At 41.8% G+C, this 18,999-nt stretch overlaps 2 protein-coding genes across 2 annotated transcripts; both read right to left on the reverse strand.

Annotated features, from left to right (window-relative positions):
* Positions 1-11,747: 11,747 nt before the first annotated feature.
* Positions 11,748-12,765, reverse strand: LOC127344761 (uncharacterized). The gene has a single exon (XM_051371096.2). The coding sequence runs from the start codon at positions 12,635-12,637 to the stop codon at positions 11,987-11,989; it is 651 nt and encodes a 216-aa protein (XP_051227056.1). The 5' UTR covers positions 12,638-12,765; the 3' UTR covers positions 11,748-11,986.
* A 1,586-nt stretch (positions 12,766-14,351) lies between these two features.
* Positions 14,352-18,975, reverse strand: LOC127344762 (uncharacterized). Its single transcript, XM_071828449.1, has 8 exons — positions 18,491-18,975; positions 18,304-18,374; positions 17,942-18,130; positions 17,093-17,871; positions 16,171-16,405; positions 16,028-16,090; positions 15,884-15,938; positions 14,352-15,010 (listed from the first exon to the last, which is right to left on the reverse strand). The coding sequence occupies exons 1-4, from the start codon at positions 18,581-18,583 to the stop codon at positions 17,796-17,798; spliced, it is 429 nt and encodes a 142-aa protein (XP_071684550.1). The 5' UTR covers positions 18,584-18,975; the 3' UTR covers positions 14,352-15,010; positions 15,884-15,938; positions 16,028-16,090; positions 16,171-16,405; positions 17,093-17,795.
* Positions 18,976-18,999: the final 24 nt, after the last annotated feature.

Genomic DNA, 18,999 nt, shown 5'->3' on the forward strand with positions numbered 1-18,999 from the left:
CGGGGACAAGTTCTCACTAGTCAGAAATTCATGTGAAATAGTCTGCCACTACTAACGATCTAAACATGCAGGAGCAGTGTCTACAGGCCGCTTTCTATTCAATGGAAATAGCTACCGAGGTGGACCAGCAACGCACCATTGTGATCGGAATCTAAAGCGATTTCGCATCGCAAAAGATGATGATAAATGAACCGGCTTCCCTTTGTACGAAGAAACTCACATTTATCGTTTGTGTGCATCATCTGCATTTAGCAGTTGATGGCCACATTTCCTTCTCTTCTGGCGCTGCCAGCGACCTGGGAGAGAAGTAGCAGTGCTACCAAGCCTGCCTTCTGCTGCTATCGTGCTACGAACATACAGTAGAGCTACCCTAGTAAGAAAGAACATGTTCATAGACATAGAATGCGATACAGTCTAGCAGATGTTACTGAAACTAACTCGCACTGGTACAGAACAAGGTTTTATATTTGGTTCTGGACCATAGCCCGTGGATTATGGGGATTTTTTTTTTTTTGAAACGGAGTATATCGAGCTGCAGCTAATACTACATTTCATTTACAGTGCTTTGGTAACCGGATGCAGTACCTAACCCTAGTAAATTTCTTTTTGAAGTAGGGAGATTTTACGGTGCATCAGACTACACAATTCCACAGAAGCCGATTACAACGTTCCGCACCTCACTCAACTCAACTGCGTAAACGGAACAAACTCCATTAAGCTAAAACCGGAGTCCGATTATTTTCATAGGACCACCTTCAAATAATGATTTTCACAACATGTCATGTTGCGCCATATCTCTCATACAAACTGAACATATGTACCACATATTTACATCACAAATAGACCGTAAATCTCACATGGAATCCATCACATCCACATTACATAGCAAATTATCACATACACATCACCATACATCCATCCATGAAATAAAAAATTGGTGTTTCAGAGATTTCCCCCATACATGACAACATAATGCATCTCTACAATAATCCTAGGAAGGTGTGGTCCTGGTGTTGGTCCTTGCCACGCTGATGGGCTGTGCCGGACTGCCCTCTCCATGTCTTCCGATCTGGTTGGCAGTTGACCAGTGGCGAGAGGGCTGCTAGTCTTGCGAATAATGGTGGTGGTCCTCGGATTCCTCTTGCGCCAAGTGAAGATCTGCCAGAAGCTTCTTCCCACCAGGTTGGCTGGATTGTCGTGTTCCGGAAGACCCTACCGGCAAAATTCATTATGCGATCAATGCCTGAAGATTGCTGGATTGGGTGGTTTCGGTCGTGCGCACCCATGTTTTTATCTGACCGTTTTATTTCAGAGGGGGCGCTTCGAAGCTAATATCATGGAGCTCGTTTTCTTTCCATAGTGCTGGCGGAGAAGGTCATGAAAGCCGAGACCGGTGGAATAGCAATGGTGGTCGGATCTTGGTAGTGAGGTGGAATTGGCTTGGTGCTTCGTGACTTGAAATAGTGACTTATATGTGGGGCGACTGCACATGAAACGTTCAGAGTGCTATATTTCAGGGTGAAAATCCAAGGTCTGGCCTTAATTGGTTGTGCCTAGCAATATTCTTGTTGAAGGCATTGTTTTAAGAGTGAGGACTTTCTTCAGGGCGAAAACCTAAGATCTATGATCGGACGACGACAGCGTTTGTGCACTGTTTCCTTCTTGGAGGCGTAGTTTATGGAGAAGCTGGTCTTCTGGTGTTGTCTTGGTGGTATCAGTGTTGTTGTTTCAAGAAATGGATCTCTGTAGCGGGACTTTTCTTTTTTTGTAATTCTTTTTTTTGGCCGTGTGCATAATTTATGTCATTAGGGTATTATGACATTGTTGTGAGTGTAATATACACCGAAATTGTAAAACTAAAGTATCATATGACTGTCATCATCCTAGCCACACTTTGAATATACACCGAAATTGTAAAACTAAAGTAACCTGCAATTTTAGATGAGGATTTAACTAACTTTAGGTAACCGGTAATTATAGCTTAAGTATCGATTTATTGCGTGGAATAGACGAGTCACTCACGTTGCATCAATCCTAACTATATGTGGGTTGGCATAAAAAAGGGGTATACATTAGTATACACTAGAATGCAAAGTAATATTTAGCCATCCTCACAAAAGCTCAGAGTTATCTCTTAATGAAAGTAGCTACCGTACTATAAATATTATTATTATTGATAAAAGAACGCATTATTACTTAAAAGGTTTAAGCATTACAATCGGCCATTCCATAACTAGGATGCAGGATGCACACAACCGACCAATCCACACATCCAAAAGATAAAATGTAAAAAGGGCTGATGCGTGCAGTTGACACGTCCGTTGGGAACCCCAAGAGGAAGCTGTGATGCGCACAGTGACAAGTTTCCCTCAGTAAGAAACCAAGGTTTAATCGAACCAGTAGGAGTCAAGAAGCACGTTGAAGGTTGATGGCGGCGGGATGTAGTGCGGCGCAACACCAGAGATTCCGGCGCCAACGTGGAACCTGCACAACACAACCAAAGTACTTTGCCCCAACGAAACAGTGAGGTTGTCAATCTCACCGGCTTGCTGTAACAAAGGATTAACCGTATTGTGTGGAAGATGCTTGTTTGCAGAAAACAGTAGAACAGTATTGCAGTAGATTGTATTTCAGTATAGAGAATTGGACCGGGGTCCACAGTTCACTAGAGGTGTCTCTCCCATAAGATAAACAGCATGTTGGGTGAACAAATTACAGTTGGGCAATTGACAAATAAAGAGGGCATGACCATGCACATACATATTATGATGAGTACAGTGAGATTTAATTGGGCATTACGACAAAGTACATAGACCGCTATCCAGCATGCATCTATGCCTAAAAAGTCCACCTTCAGGTTATCATCCGAACCCCCTCCAATATTAAGTTGAAAACAACAGACAATTGCATTAAGTATTGCGCGTAATGTAATCAGTAACTACATCCTCGAACATAGCACCAATGTTTTATCCCTAGTGGCAACAGCACATCCATAATCTTAGAGATTTCTGTCACTCCCCCAGATTCACGGAGACATGAACCCACTATCGAGCATAAATACTCCCTCTTGGAGTTACAAGCATCTACTTGGCCAGAGCATCTACTAGTAACGGAGAGCATGCAAGATCATAAACAACACATAGACATAACTTTGATAATCAACATAACATAGTATTCTCTATTCATCGGATCCCAACAAACGCAACATATAGAATTACAGATAGATGATCTTGATCATGTTAGGCAGCTCACAAGACCCGACAATTAAGCACAATGAGGAGAAGACAACCATCTAGCTACTGCTATGGACCCATAGTCCAGGGGTGAACTACTCACTCATCACTCCGGAGGCGACCATGGCGGCGTAGAGTCCTCCGGGAGATGATTCCCCTCTCCGGCAGGGTGCCGGAGGCGATCTCCTGAATCCCCCGAGATGGGATTGGCGGCGGCGGCGTCTCTGGAAGGTTTTTCGTATCGTGGCTCTCGGTACTGGGGGTTTCGCGACGGAGGCTTTAAGTAGGCGGAAGGGCAGGTCAAGAGGCGGCACGAGGGGCCCACACTACAGGTCGGCGCGGCCAAGGGCCAGGCCGCGCCGCCCTAGGGTGTGGCCACCTCGTGGCCCCACTTCGTCTCCTCTTCGGTCTTCTGGAAGCTTCGTGGCAAAATAGGACCCTGGGCGTTGATTTCGTCCAATTCCGAGAATATTTCGTTACTAGGATTTCTGAAACCAAAAACAGCAGAAAACGGCAACTGGCACTTCGGCATCTTGTTAATAGGTTAGTTCCAGAAAATGCACGAATATGACATAAAGTGTGCATAAAACATGTAGATATCATCAATAATGTGGCATGGAACATAAGAAATTATCGATACGTCGGAGACGTATCAGCATCCTCAAGCTTAGTTCTGCTCGTCCCGAGCAGGTAAAACGATAACAAAGATAATTTCTGAAGTGACATGCCATCATAACCTTGATCATACTATTTGTAAAGCATATGTAGTGAATGCAGCGATCAAAACAATGTATATGACATGAGTAAACAAGTGAATCATATAGCAAAGACTTTTCATGAATAGTACTTCAAGACAAGCATCAATAAGTCTTGCATAAGAATTAACTCATAAAGCAATAAATCAAAGTAAAGGTATTGAAGCAACACAAAGGAAGATTAAGTTTCAGCGGTTGCTTTCAACTTATAACATGTATATCTCATGGATAATTGTCAACATAGAGTAATATAATAAGTGCAATATGCAAGTATGTAGAAATCAATGCACAGTTCACACAAGTGTTTGCTTCTTGAGGTAGAGAGAAATAGGTGAACTGACTCAACATAAAAGTAAAAAGAATGGTCCTTCAAAGAGGAAAGCATCGATTGCTGTATTTGTGCTAGAGCTTTTATTTTGAAAACATGAAACAATTTTGTCAACGGTAGTAATAAAGCATATGAATCATGTAAATTATATCTTACAAGTTGCAAGCCTCATGCATAGTATACTAATAGTGCCCGCACCTTGTCCAAATTAGCTTGGACTACCGGATCATCGCAATACACATGTTTTAACCAAGTGTCACAATGGGGTACCTCCATGCCGCCTGTACAAAGGTCTAAGGAGAAAGCTCGCATTTTGGATTTCTCGCTTTTGATTATTCTCAACTTAGACATCCATACCGGGACAACATGGACAACAGATAATGGACTCTTCTTTAATGCATAAGCATGTGGCAACAATTATTATTCTCATATGAGATTGAGGATATATGTCCAAAACTGAAACTTCCACCATGAATCATGGCTTTAGTTAGCGGCCCAATGTTCTTCTCTAACAATATGCATGCTTAACCATAAGGTGGTAGATCTCTCTTACTTCAGACAAGACGGACATGCATAGCAACTCACATGATATTCAACAAAGAATAGTTGATGGCGTCCCCAGAAACATGGTTATCGCACAACAAGCAACTTAATAAGAGATAAAGTGCATAAGTACATATTCAATATCACAATAGTTTTTAAGCTATTTGTCCCATGAGCTATATATTGCAAAGGCGAATGATGGAATTTTAAAGGTAGCACTCAAGCAATTTACTTTTGAATGGCGGAGAAATACCATGTAGTAGGTAGGTATGGTGGACACAAATGGCATAGTGGTTGGCTCAAGGATTTTGGATGCATGAGAAGTAATCCCTCTCGATACAAGGTTTAGGCTAGCAAGGTTATTTGAAACAAACACAAGGATGAACCGGTGCAGCAAAACTCACATAAAAGACACATTGTAAACATTATAAGACTCTACACCGTCTTCCTTGTTGTTCAAACTCAATACTAGAAATTATCTAGACTTTAGAGAGACCAAATATGCAAACCAAATTTTAGCATGCTCTATCTATTTCTTCATTAATGGGTGCAAAGCATATGATGCAAGAGCTTAAACATGAGCACAACAATTTCCAAGTATCACATTATCCAAGACATTATAGCAAATTACTACATGTATCATTTTCCAATTCCAACCATATAACAATTTAACGAAGAAGAAACTTCGCCATGAATACTATGAGTAGAGCCTAAGGACATACTTGTCCATATGCTACAGCGGAGCGTGTCTCTCTCCCATACAGTGAATGCTAGGATCCATTTTATTCAAACAAAACAAAAAACAAAAACAAACCGACGCTCCAAGAAAAGCACATAAGATGTGATGGAATAAAAATATAGTTTCAGGGGAGGAACCTGATAATTTTGTCGATGAAGAAGGGGATGCCTTGGGCATCCCCAAGCTTAGACGCTTGAGTCTTCTTATAATATGCAGGGGTGAACCACCGGGGCATCCCCAAGCTTAGAGCTTTCACTCTCCTTGATCATGTTGTATCATCTCCCTCTCTTGATCCTTGAAAACTTCCTCCACACCAAACTTAGAACAACTCATTAGAGAGTTAGTGGACAATAAAAATTAACATGTTCAGAGGTGACACAATCATTATTAACACTTCTGGACATTGCATAAAGCTACTGGACATTAATGGATCAAAGAAATTCATCCAACATAGCAAAAGAGGCAATGCGAAATAAAAGGCAGAATCTGTCAAAAACAGAACAGTTTGTATTGACGAATTTTATCGAGGCACCAGACTTGCTCAAATGAAAATGCTCAAATTGAATGAAAGTTGCGTACATATCTGAGGATCACTCACGTAAATTGTCATAATTTTCTGAGTTACCTAGTGAGAAAACAGCCCAGATTCGTGACAGCAAAGAAATCTGTTTCTACGCAGTAATCCAAATCTAGTATGAACTTTACTATCAACGACTTTACTTGGCACAATAAAACACTAAACTAAGATAAGGAGAGGTTGCTACAGTAGTAAACAACTTCCAAGACACAAAATAAAAACAAAGTACTGTAGTAAAAACATGGGTTGTCTCCCATAAGCGCTTTTCTTTAACGCCTTTCAGCTAGGCGCAGAAAGTGTGTATCAAGTATTATGAAGAGATGGTGTGTCAACCTTACCTTGGGCTTTACCCTTACCTTTCTTGTTGTTTTTCTTTCCCTTTGATTTAGGAAATATATGATTTCCCCCCGGTGTAGAGGTGAATTCCAGGGTGCCTTCTCCCACATCAATGACTGCTCCCAATAGTTTCAGCAGGGATCTTCCGAGTGTGATTTTTCCTGTCCCTACACATTCAATAACAAGATACTCAATGGATATTGTTCTTCCAAGAATGGTTGTATGCACACCTGCGGCTATTCCCTTAGGAATTATAACAGAGTTATCAATGAGAGTTATTTCTTCTCCTCCTTCATCGACTCCCCAAAGTTTCAAAGATTTATAAATGCTCTCAGGTATAAGGCAAAATTCAGACATAATATCACAGTTGGCACGAAGAGTTCGATCACCGATAACAATTTTAACAGTAGGATCCCATAATGAAAGTTTAGAGTTCACTAAAACTTGTTCAAGACGATTACGAACATGGTGATAGTTGTCATCCAAGCGAGATGTACTTATCTCGAGATTGTTTAATCTATTATAAATGCTAGTAAGGGCTGAATCAAAGTTATTAGCTGAATCATGTGATGCAACCAACTTCTTTATGGCATTAAAAGCTTGATCCCCATTGCAATGAAGGAAATCTCCTCCCACTAAAGCATCCAAAGCATATCTATAGCGAATCATAAGACCAAAATAAAAATTACTAAGGAGCAAACTTAGAGTCATTTGAGGTTCAGTTTTACGATAAGAAGTAAAAATTCTAGACCAAGCATCCTTAAAACTCTCCTCATCCCCTTGTTTAAAAGTAAAGACTAATTCTTCAGGCGAAGAAGTAACAGGTTCAGAGCTAGACATGGTAACAAAAGTAACTAATTTTTTTTTTGTATTTTTAATATAGAGTGCAGGACAGTAAATAAAGCAAACTAGATAAAGTAAATGCAAGTAACTAATTTTTTGTGTTTTTGATATAGCAAACAAGATAGCAAATAAAGTAAAACTAGCAACTAATTTTTTTGTATTTTGATTTAGTGCAGCAAACAAAGTAGTAAATAAAACTAAGCAAGACAAAAACAAAGTAAAGAGATTGGGATGTGGAGACTCCCCTTGCAGCGTGTCTTGATCTCCCCGGCAACGGCGCCAGAAATTTGCTGCTGGCGTGAAGTTGGCGTGGGAGATAGAAATCTTTGTGGTGTAACTTTTCTTCAGGTCCCCGGCAACGGCGCCAGAAATTTGCTTGATGCGTGCAGTTGACACGTCCGTTGGGAACCCCAAGAGGAAGGTGTGATGCGCACAGCGGCAAGTTTCCCTCAGTAAGAAACCAAGGTTTAATCGAACCAGTAGGAGTCAAGAAGCACGTTGAAGGTTGATGGCGGCGGGATGTAGTGCGGCGCAACACCAGAGATTCCGGCGCCAATGTGGAACCTGCACAACACAACCAAAGTACTTTGCCCCAACGAAACAGTGAGGTTGTCAATCTCACCGGCTTGCTGTAACAAAGGATTAACCGTATTGTGTGGAAGATGATTGTTTGCAGAAAACAGTAGAACAAGATTGCAAAGAGATTGTATTTCAGTATAGAGAATTGGACCGGGGTCCACAGTTCACTAGAGGTGTCTCTCCCATAAGATAAACAGCATGTTGGGTGAACAAATTACAGTTGGGCAATTGACAAATAAAGAGGGCATGACCATGCACATACATATTATGATGAGTACAGTGAGATTTAATTGGGCATTACGACAAAGTACATAGACCGCTATCCAGCATGCATCTATGCCTAAAAAGTCCACCTTCAGGTTATCATCCGAACCCCCTCCAGTATTAAGTTGAAAACAACAGACAATTGCATTAAGTATTGCGCGTAATGTAATCAGTAACTACATCCTCGAACATAGCACCAATGTTTTATCCCTAGTGGCAACAGCACATCCATAATCTTAGAGGTTTCTGTCACTCCCCCAGATTCACGGAGACATGAACCCACTATCGAGCATAAATACTCCCTCTTTGAGTTACAAGCATCTACTTGGCCAGAGCATCTACTAGTAACGGAGAGCATGCAAGATCATAAACAACACATAGACATAACTTTGATAATCAACATAACATAGTATTCTCTATTCATCGGATCCCAACAAACGCAACATATAGAATTACAGATAGATGATCTTGATCATGTTAGGCAGCTCACAAGACCCGACAATTAGGCACAATGAGGAGAAGACAACCATCTAGCTACTGCTATGGACCCATAGTCCAGGGGTGAACTACTCACTCATCACTCTGGAGGCGACCATGGCGGCGTAGAGTCCTCCGGGAGATGATTCCCCTCTCCGGCAGGGTGCCGGAGGCGATCTCCTGAATCCCCCGAGATGGGATTGGCGGCGGCGGCGTCTCTGGAAGGTTTCCGTATCGTGGCTCTCGGTACTGGGGGTTTCGCGACGGAGGCTTTAAATAGGCGGAAGGGCAGGTCAAGAGGCGGCACGAGGGGCCCACACTACAGGTCGGCGCGGCCAAGGGCCAGGCCGCGCCGCCCTAGGGTGTGGCCACCTCGTGGCCCCACTTCATCTCCTCTTCGGTCTTCTGGAAGCTTCGTGGCAAAATAGGACCCTGGGCGTTGATTTCGTCCAATTCCGAGAATATTTCGTTACTAGGATTTCTGAAACCAAAAACAGCAGAAAACAAAGAATCGGCACTTCGGCATCTTGTTAATAGGTTAGTTCCAGAAAATGCACGAATATGACATAAAGTGTGCATAAAACATGTAGATATCATCAATAATGTGGCATGGAACATAAGAAATTATCGATACGTCGGAGACGTATCAAGGGCATGCGACAATAATCCACAAGGGAACTGCATAGGGGCCTAAGATGATGGTGGTCCAATCCACAAATTACATTGTTATCCATGTTGCATAAAAATACCCCTCGTTGTGTCTTCTAACCGAGTAGACACATTTATATACATATCGTGATGCTACAAACATACGGTAGAGCTAGCCAAAAGTATAAAAGAAGAACCTTTTTTCAATACAGAATGCTATTAGGTCTAGCAGATGATACAAACTTCGCGTTGGTATAGAACAAGGTTTCATAGTCAGCTGGACAATAGCTCTTAATAATCCATTAAAGCCACCGCATATATGAATTGGAGCTAATACTCCTATTTAAAAAAGACAACACAAAACCTTTGTCCAATTGATTAATTAAGAAGTGAAAAAAGGTTTAGACAACTCAAATAATATTACAACCGGACTGCTCTCGTTCTATCAATTCACTCGGACGCTTCACACTTACGGTTACTCAAAGATTCGCCTCTCGATTAACTTTTTTGAAGATACCCTCCGGTAACTAACCCCAATCATTTTGTTTTTGTTTTTTCGATAGTCTCGGTGTCCATTAAGCGTTGAACTTGCTTTTAAAATGATTTCCAGAACAACAGCGAGTGGTGTCATGTCGCCATATCGATTTCATGTTTGCAGTTTGCTAAACATATGTACCACGTAACTACATCGCAAATAGACCATTATGCTCACTTGAAACTCATCGCATTCACATTAGTATCACTTCAAAGTAAACTTACATAACACGTTATTCATGTGTTCGATTTAAAAAATAGTCATCCAGAGATTTCATCTATACAGTGATAGCACTATTTAAAAACGGTGTTTCAGATATTTCATCTATACATGAGAACTATTTAAAAATGGTGTTTCAGATATTTAAAAATTAACTTGTTGAGTATTGATACATAGAAGCTTCCATTATAAGAACTTCTTGTATTGGTTGAGATCACATCTGGCTGGTATCCTCCTTGCCCGCTCGGATTCTGGGTAAAGAGCCTCGATCTTGTGACCACAAGGTGGAGAAAGATTTTGTATCCTCAAAGTTGTGGGTTGTGTTCTCGAAGGCGACCCACGCGACCGAGGTGCTCTTGATCTTCCGCCCGCATGGGCATCGTTCCCCTCCACTCCGTTGCTGATTTGGTGCCTCAAGGTTGTGGGGAACCTCGTTTCTCGTTCGGTGGGTAGGTTTAGTCCTCGGGTTTTTAGGTTTTATGTCCATGGTGGCCATATTTCAAGCAGAGGAGATGGCGGCGTCTAATGGAATAAGGTCCCTTCCTCTCCATCCCCATTCTGAAGGTTTGTGTTTTAACGTTGAAGGGGAGATTGTGAGGGTTTATTGCAGCCCTGGTTCTTCAGATCTGGGTTGGGTGATGATGGGCTTGGTGACGGCATCAACGATTCAACATGATGGTTCTTCGGAACTGAAGTATGGTGACTTCTCGACCATACATGGAGGGGTTGGCTCTAGAAACAAGCTTGAAAAGGAGTAGCGGCGCGCCACCGTATCATCTTGGACGCAGGCGTTGTTGGGATCCAGAGGGACTTTTTTGTAATTTTATTTGTTTGTGGGTCTTCATGTAACACTGAAGCTTTAATATTATCACATGCTTCTCGCAATAAAGGTGAAAAGCTCGGCAAAAGCTTCCGTATGAAAATCTAAAGTACTACCAATGTTTATAAAAAGATGTCAAAAGTTTATCTAAATTTAAATATATCTAGACACTCTTTAGTGTATATGTACATCTAAATTTATACAAATCTCTCACATACTTTTATGGACGGAGGGAGTACTTGGATTGTTGATTAATGGGAAATTTCTACTCCCTCCATTCCAAAATAATTGTCGCAACTTTTCAAAATACGAAAGTATTTACACACTAAAATGCATTTATATACATCCGTATCTAGACAACGTTGCGACACTTATTTTGCAATAGAGGTAGTACTTTTTGTGTTGCCTAGCTTTATTTAATCTAAGTTGCATGTGGAAGATTTGAACCAACATATAACCATCACCATCCTGTCACACTATGTATATACAGCGATATTTTAAAAGTTAAATGGCGTGCAATTTTAGATGACTTGGATTCAACAAAACCTTGGGTAACCAGGAATCATGTTTTATTACGTGGAACTGACGAGTCAGTCGAGTCGCGGCAATCATAATATGTGGTTTGGTATAACGACTGATACTACATCAGTATACATAGTAATGCAAAGTAGTTAAGCGTCCTCACAAAAGCTCTTATCTCTTAATGAATGCATCTAATTACATCATCTGATTTGGACGGGGAACGTGATCGCACGTTTTGAGCACGTAGTAACTTGGTGGAGTATGGGAATAATATTGAGCTAGGCAAACAGCTACGCGATCGAATTCCAAAAACTTGAACTCATATTCGCGAACAGAATCAACACGTACGGCAATGATAAGTTTGGTAAGGCTCGACAACAACAAACGGTCGTCCTGCTGATGACAGAACGATAAACAAGTCCGCAGACACAATATTTTCCTGACATCTTTCGCAATCACCATAATAATTCATAACAGCAAAGTCGCAGTGTAACAAACCAGTCTTATATCGTGTGTTTAATCGCCTTGATGGCGCCACCGCACCTGAAATGCTGGAACCGATGTACGCCTAATCGCAGTCGCGGAAGTTCTGGTTCCCCGAGCCGCGAATTCTTAGCATCCAGCAGGGGCTCATCTGACGCGCCGCCCCGGAGCACACCACGCCGCCCTTCTTCGCGGCGAGATCATGATCGTGGTGTCCCTGCTCATGGTGCTGCTGATCCTTCTGCTCGGCCTTCGCGGTCGCCACGAGCCACCGGCTGGACGACGAGACCGGGGCCGACGACGGCTCCGGACGCCACCACGCCTTACCCACGGTGAGCCTCCGGAAGATGTCGGCGATGAAGCCGATCTTGATCCGCTTGAGCCTGTACGGCTTCCTGCACGTCACCTTACGCTGCTTGGGACGGTGAGGAGCCGTGACCTGGACCTTGACGCCACCGTGCCGGAGCAGGTAGGAAGGCGGTGGAGTGATGGCCGGGAGCGTGCCGCCGACCATCCGGGAGGCGTCCCTGGGCGTGCCGGGCTGCGACTCCCAGATGAAGGGCACCGAGCCCGGCTCCGCCCAGTAGTACCGGAACGACGGGTTCGCGGCGGAGCTCTCCTTGGTGAGGAGCCGCTCGTAGAACTTGCCGCCCTGCTTGATCCGGAGCGGGCTCTGCGGCATCATGCCGCGGAGAGGGCTCTGCGGCCGCGCCACCTCTCCGGCGTTCGGAGCCATCTCCACTCTCGGCAATGTATCTCTGTAGAGAGGACTGATCGACTCTGCTGCCGATCTACCGGGGCAGGCCTGTTATGTGCAGTGCGCCGGTCGTAGTGTAGACTATATTAGCTTGGAGGATACGTGTAGCCAGAAACGACGCAGCGTCTTATATAACGGATCTCTTGCTTGGTGGTTTGGTTACCTGTCACTTTTCGTACTTACCCACGTACGCTTGCTATTTAAATCCATCGCCATTTGTCGAGAGAAATGCACCATGATGGTCGGATCGTACTTTTTCTTGTGAACTAGTACAAATGCCCGTGCGTTGCCACGGGTCCTCGAATTTTATTTCTCAATGCACATATATAATTCACAAATCACTATAAAAATTAAAAATGAATCAAGGATATCATAATGTACTATAGCATGATAATACCGAACGCAATAACAAGACAACATTGCTGTTCATCTGCGTCGTTTTCAAGTTCTAGGTCTTCTTGTTACACTTTCGTGGTAAGTTCCACACATGTGTTCTGGGCTGTCATAAATGTCAACTCAACAACCTCTCCTTTTGGATGTATTATTGTCTCAAAAAACAGGAGTGCTACAAATACTGGTATAACTGAAGAAATACATTTTTTCTAATTAGTCCAAATAACACTTTGATATTCATAAACATACAAAATGGGCGTAGCAAATCTTCAATAATGGCTAGGTAAAAATCTGAAGAAAGAGCAATCATTAAAAAGAAGTTAATTTTTTAATTCGGTAGATTTCAATATTTTGTTCTTACTCTCTTGTTTTATTTTTGAGTTTTGGTGAATAAGATAATTTAATTTTTAGAATTTTGATAGCTACTTTTTTTGCAATTTTTCATATTCTTTTACTGATTACTCTTTTGCTTGTTCTTTTATCTCGCCCTTATTTTCTAACTAAGTGTCTATGGATCTAACATATACTGATATACATATATACCGAAATTACAAGTGTTGATGGATATTGCACAGTTTTCTAACTACAAACCAGTTTTCGAATGAAGGAAATTTTATGTAGAAGAGCATTGATTATTTTCTAGAGACAAGTGTCAACATTTTTTTTAAAGTCGTGTGTTGCTGGGCTATTCTTGCCGCGTAAAGATGCAACCGAAGACATTTTGTGATGAAGATAGCATAAACTACTGTAAAAATATGTTACCTCAGACCTTCGTGCTCTCCAAATTAAATTAATATCGAGAGGTATTTGCGAGGAGAACAATTTTACCTTCCAAAATAATTATTTAATTTTACCCTCCAGACGGAATTCTTACAAAGAGTCTATTTTTCAGCCTCTGCTTTTCATTCTCTAACTTTTCAGGGTCTATTTTCTACCCCTATAGGACACGTCTAAATAGCATGTCACCTACAGCTGACTGAGTGCACAGCAACACCTCCCCATAGCAAGTAACATACAGCAAGTGAGTAACATAATAATTGTAATGCACACGGTTTAGCATGTATTATGAAAACATTGTCCAATAACGTCTTTTGTTGCGCCTTCATGACTGTTGCAGCAGAACGACACCAATATTTTTTTATTTTGAAGATCCACAACTTAGAAAGAAGAGGACAAATTTCTTATAAATAAAACATAAGAATTTTGGAGTATCATAAATCAATAGAGCATAAGCATCAGAATGGCAGCGGTATAATTCTTAATATCAAAGAATAGCAACATAATTTTCACAATATGGAGGTCTTCTAAATGAAATCTTGGACAAAAACATGTCTCATATTTAATAACACTCGAAATAGAACTGTATCTTTGGAGGAAATTGCAGCTTTACAGCTTTACAAGATTTTGTTGAAGAATACCTTCGTAGTCACCGGAAGCTAGATCTTTAGACAATACAAGAGGTGTGTCCAGGTCAATAAAATTGCTACCGCGGCAGTGGATGATTCATTTTAGCACCTTATTGTCATATCAGGCCTAAAACATTGTACCATCATTTTCAGTTTGAACTTCTGAGTGGCATTGCCTCTAGTTGCAAAAAAACTTGATACTTCATATTTTTAACATGTAACTTAAATCTTCACACTTAACCAAACTGAAAAAACCCAAATCCCAACAGCTGGATGATCAGCCTAGTCCATGAAAGTCCTAGTCATAAGTGCAATACTGGCTATTCTTGCAGCAATAATTACTTCGAGGCCTCTAAGAACCCTAACTTCTCCCGTTTAATGTTAATAACATGAGCAAGATTTCCATATATTATTTTCTGAGCATCAAGCAAACTCTGGCATCTTTCATCAACAACAATTCTGCATTTGTCCATAGCAGCAATGTAACATCATGGAGACGTCCTCGATCATCTCTATGAACTGGTCGCTCAAAGAGTATAGGAGTACTCCATTTCTGAAACGAATAACAAAATCATTGGAAGAACCAGATAACATCCCAATGACCGAGATATATTACTAAAAAAATTGAACATACTGGAGAAAGATTAAAACTACCGAGTTTTTATAGTAGTATCAAATTTGCACAAGTACCAACCGTTTAGTTAGTCAAAAACTTGGATTGCTTGATTTTGTATGGAGCCTTCATTTGCATCCAACATAAATGAACAGTGAGTCTGGACAAGACAAATAGCCTCCAAAACGTCTATATATGAGTTCAATGTACCCTTAACCCAAAATTACACTAACAGCTGGAGATCACAATTAAAAATTGGGTAATAAGAAAAAATTGCTAACAGGTGGAGAGTTTCTTGGTACATTTAGGAAAGTGGCCTACAGTGCAGGATTACATGTAGCCTCATACAATGGAAGTATTATTGTGAACACATCTAGACAAAGGTAGCTAGGCCTCTCCTACAACAAACTTTGGTAATGTGTTTATTATACTTCTTTACACGAGGCACATTTCACATTATATCCAGATTTCACATCGTTGTCACAAGAAATAAATCCATCTCCTCTATACTATTAAGGGTGACAAAAAATACACTAATAAATGTACAAAAAATTGCTTGCTGCGAGAAGATAGTAGTTTTCATGAGATAACACAACAACATAATCATCTTGATCAGTAAAAAAATGACCTGAGAAATAAAATTAACTTATGTCATTTCTTTTCATGACCTATGGCATCTATGACTATTTATCCTTGAGAAGGATGCTACAAAAGGTATTTCCTTGAATAATCTCAGCGCTAAAAGCATATCAGATACTAATTACTTGGGAAATAACACTCAATAATTGAAAGTACAACAAAGCAAAACCTCACCTTAATTTATTCAGGACGTTCCAAAGCATTACCACACATGAGAGAATCACATGGCCTTGCAACGGTGACAACCAGACAAAGTAGTTAAGGTACATGACAGAAGGGATAGGAGTATAATCAGTATATCATTGCTGTTTTGCGCACCTGCTTTGATCGGAAGTGCCTTATGTATAGCAAGGTTCATTAACCTAAGATGCAAGAACTCATCTGTACAAACCAATAAAAAATTGGTCATTGTCTAAAATCATCTCAACTTTCCATAACAGATCATAAGTGGCAGCAAGTACCTCAATATGTATTTCTGACTGAAGTTGACATACAGAAGGAGAGAGTATCGAAGCGTGGCATGAATCAATTCGTCTATAGCTTGTACATCCAGCAGCGGAAGACGGGCCACATGGAAGAAGAGCACGGACGTCCGGCAGCATGCCATTCTTGTTTGCGAACGGCGCAGTGATGCTGCTCGCCGTGGTGGTCAACAACTGCAAGGGCTGCTGGTTTCCATGACTACTTTGGCAACGACTGCAATAGAAAATGGGATTATTAGAGGCAATACACGTACCTGATTATGAAAGCCACCAAAATATACTTTATAAATGTTCAAGCAAAATAATTCTTGTAGTGACAGAAGCAGGTAACTGGATTGGAGATGTTGTTTACCTGGATCATATTGTACATTTAGGATTTTTTTATCCAGTGAAACAAATTTGCATACATAAGTTTTTATACTGAAGGTGGTACTTACTGCCCCAATATGAACAGAGCCGTGCATTATTTCGTTGAGCTATACATCTACAACTTAAACCAAATACAGTGAAATTATCTTGCTTAGATTATCTGTATTTTCCAAATGAGGGCGTCATCTGGTACAGTACAACTGTACAAGTTTATGAGTGAGGACAACTCATAATCTGCAAACTTCACTTACTCCAGGACACTTCTCAGATATCCCTTAGCATTAACTATCAATCCTTAAGAGTATTAGGAATTTTCACACACAAGTGGCAGGGAGTAATTATCATCAAAGTATTGACCAAACACCTTAGCAGTAAATATCAAAAATTCAAAAGTACAGATATACTACTCCAAGTCCATAATTCAGAACTTGGGAGTTTATCATTCATTCTTATTTAGACAGAAATAAAGCAAGAAAAAGCTCAGAGGAGTAACAGAGGAGGAAAGGCGCAGGGGTAAACTCAATAAGCAAACCTCATACTGAGAGGAAAATAATACTCCAGGTATCATAAGCTGCCAAGCGAGGACCTCGCGCCGTCGAGCGACGAGAGGGACGTACTGTGGTCGCGGACGTCGCGCGGAGCAGCACCTCACGGTCCTGCGCTAAGGTGTACTATTGAAGAGAAACAACAAAGAAATAGTGGCATTCAAACATAAGCATTGCTCTGTTGTTGCTGAAAGCTGGACCTTGCACTTAGAAACAAAACCTAGCTTTGGCATTTAAACTTTCATATATTCTGGTAATTAAAAGACATTTAAACTACAAAATTGAGTTAAACTTTAAGAAAACGTATATCAGTTTAAACTTTAAAGATATCCCTTAATCAAACACCATCAAACAAAAAGGCTGCCCACTTCTAAAAGAGATATATCTATCTAGGTCAATTCCTAAGATTTACATCATATATTTTCAGTTCTTATTTTACCTTGGAACTCTGCAAATTATCCTGGAGCAATGCTATGACAAAATGCGATGTAATAAGAGCTGCCGAATTTCGGCCAAATTAAGAACACATGCCTATTATCTGATCTCCCTTCACAGTAGTGCATCGCTCAAGAACCGGTGGCTAGTTTCTCCGCATTGATCTTGTCTAAAACCAGACTTTACCTTGAAGCAATTATAAGTCGACTGCAATGTTCTGCAGATTGGGGAATGGCACAAACCACTTAATCTCAGCTAGACACCACTGGAGGCTTCTTCATGTCCTAGTTTGCTCAGGATGATCCTAAAACCCATGTTCTCAGCAAACCACCTGATATCCAAGAACCACTTTTAGCAAATGCAGCATCAATTCAGAGTGTCAGACAATGGCGCTCACTAACCTTGAATCTGTTGCATGTTGGGGTAGGTAGTATTCAGCGGTCAGATATAATATCTGAACTTGCTTGATTCTTGTGGAAAATATATCTCCGGGAGAGAAAATTATTACATCAGTGAACAGAGCCTCACAGAAATGGCTTAAAATTACCATGCCACCCCTTTCTTTCTGCATCCTTTGTGCTCTCAATAACCTAAGATTAACATGTTCATAGCATCGATTTATTTCTCAGGTCTCAAGTTTTCCAGTGCATATGGAACAACAAACAACAAATAACTAACAACTCTGTGCACGAGCCAACGATGAGAACAACAATGAGATGTATAGGGAGATGCTGGGAGAGTGGAGGAGGGACAGGGATCGTACCCTTGTACCTTCCCTGTTATTGCTGCTTGTTGGTGGTTGGCGTGCCTGCTCCAATGCCCCTGATCGCTGCACTGTAATCGATGTAGCCCTGTCACTTGCCCACAGCGACCATCCAAAGAGGTTCATGGAAGAGGTAAAATCAGACTACAAATGTTAACTAATCAAGAAAATCAGGAAGATTGGGCACCTTCTTCACCCCGCCCAGACGGAGCAGGCCTCCGGAAGGCGAAGGACGACGGAGATACGGGAGGCATCGAGGGGTGGAGACAGGCGATGGCATCCGCGATGTTGCCCACCAGGTGAGGGCCTCTGAGATGCGAGGCAGGACTTGAGGGAGGAGACCAAGGAGATGAAGTCGGGGGACGCGGCGGCGCAGGAACAAGGTGGCGCCGCGGCTGATTTCGCCGGCGCGGGCGCAGACTGAGGATGCGTAGGGGCTGCCGATGGTGTCGTTCCCGTGGAGCCACTCCTCTTCGATCTGGTCTGGCGGCGGTGACCCTTCCTCGAGGCACTGGCGCAACTCGGACGGCCTCCAGCACGTACGGCCGCGCGAGGAAGGTGGTGGTGCGGGTGCACGTGGTGGAGCGATGAAGTCCAGCGGCGGCCGCCCGGGGGGAAGAGAAAGGATTGCTGGCGGCGGAACCCTAGCTCTCGTCTCGCACCTTTCTCTCGTCTAGCACATTCCTCTCTGGGGCA

This window comes from Lolium perenne, chromosome 3 (genome assembly GCF_019359855.2).
Source record: "Lolium perenne isolate Kyuss_39 chromosome 3, Kyuss_2.0, whole genome shotgun sequence".
Classification (NCBI taxonomy): domain Eukaryota; kingdom Viridiplantae; phylum Streptophyta; class Magnoliopsida; order Poales; family Poaceae; genus Lolium; species Lolium perenne.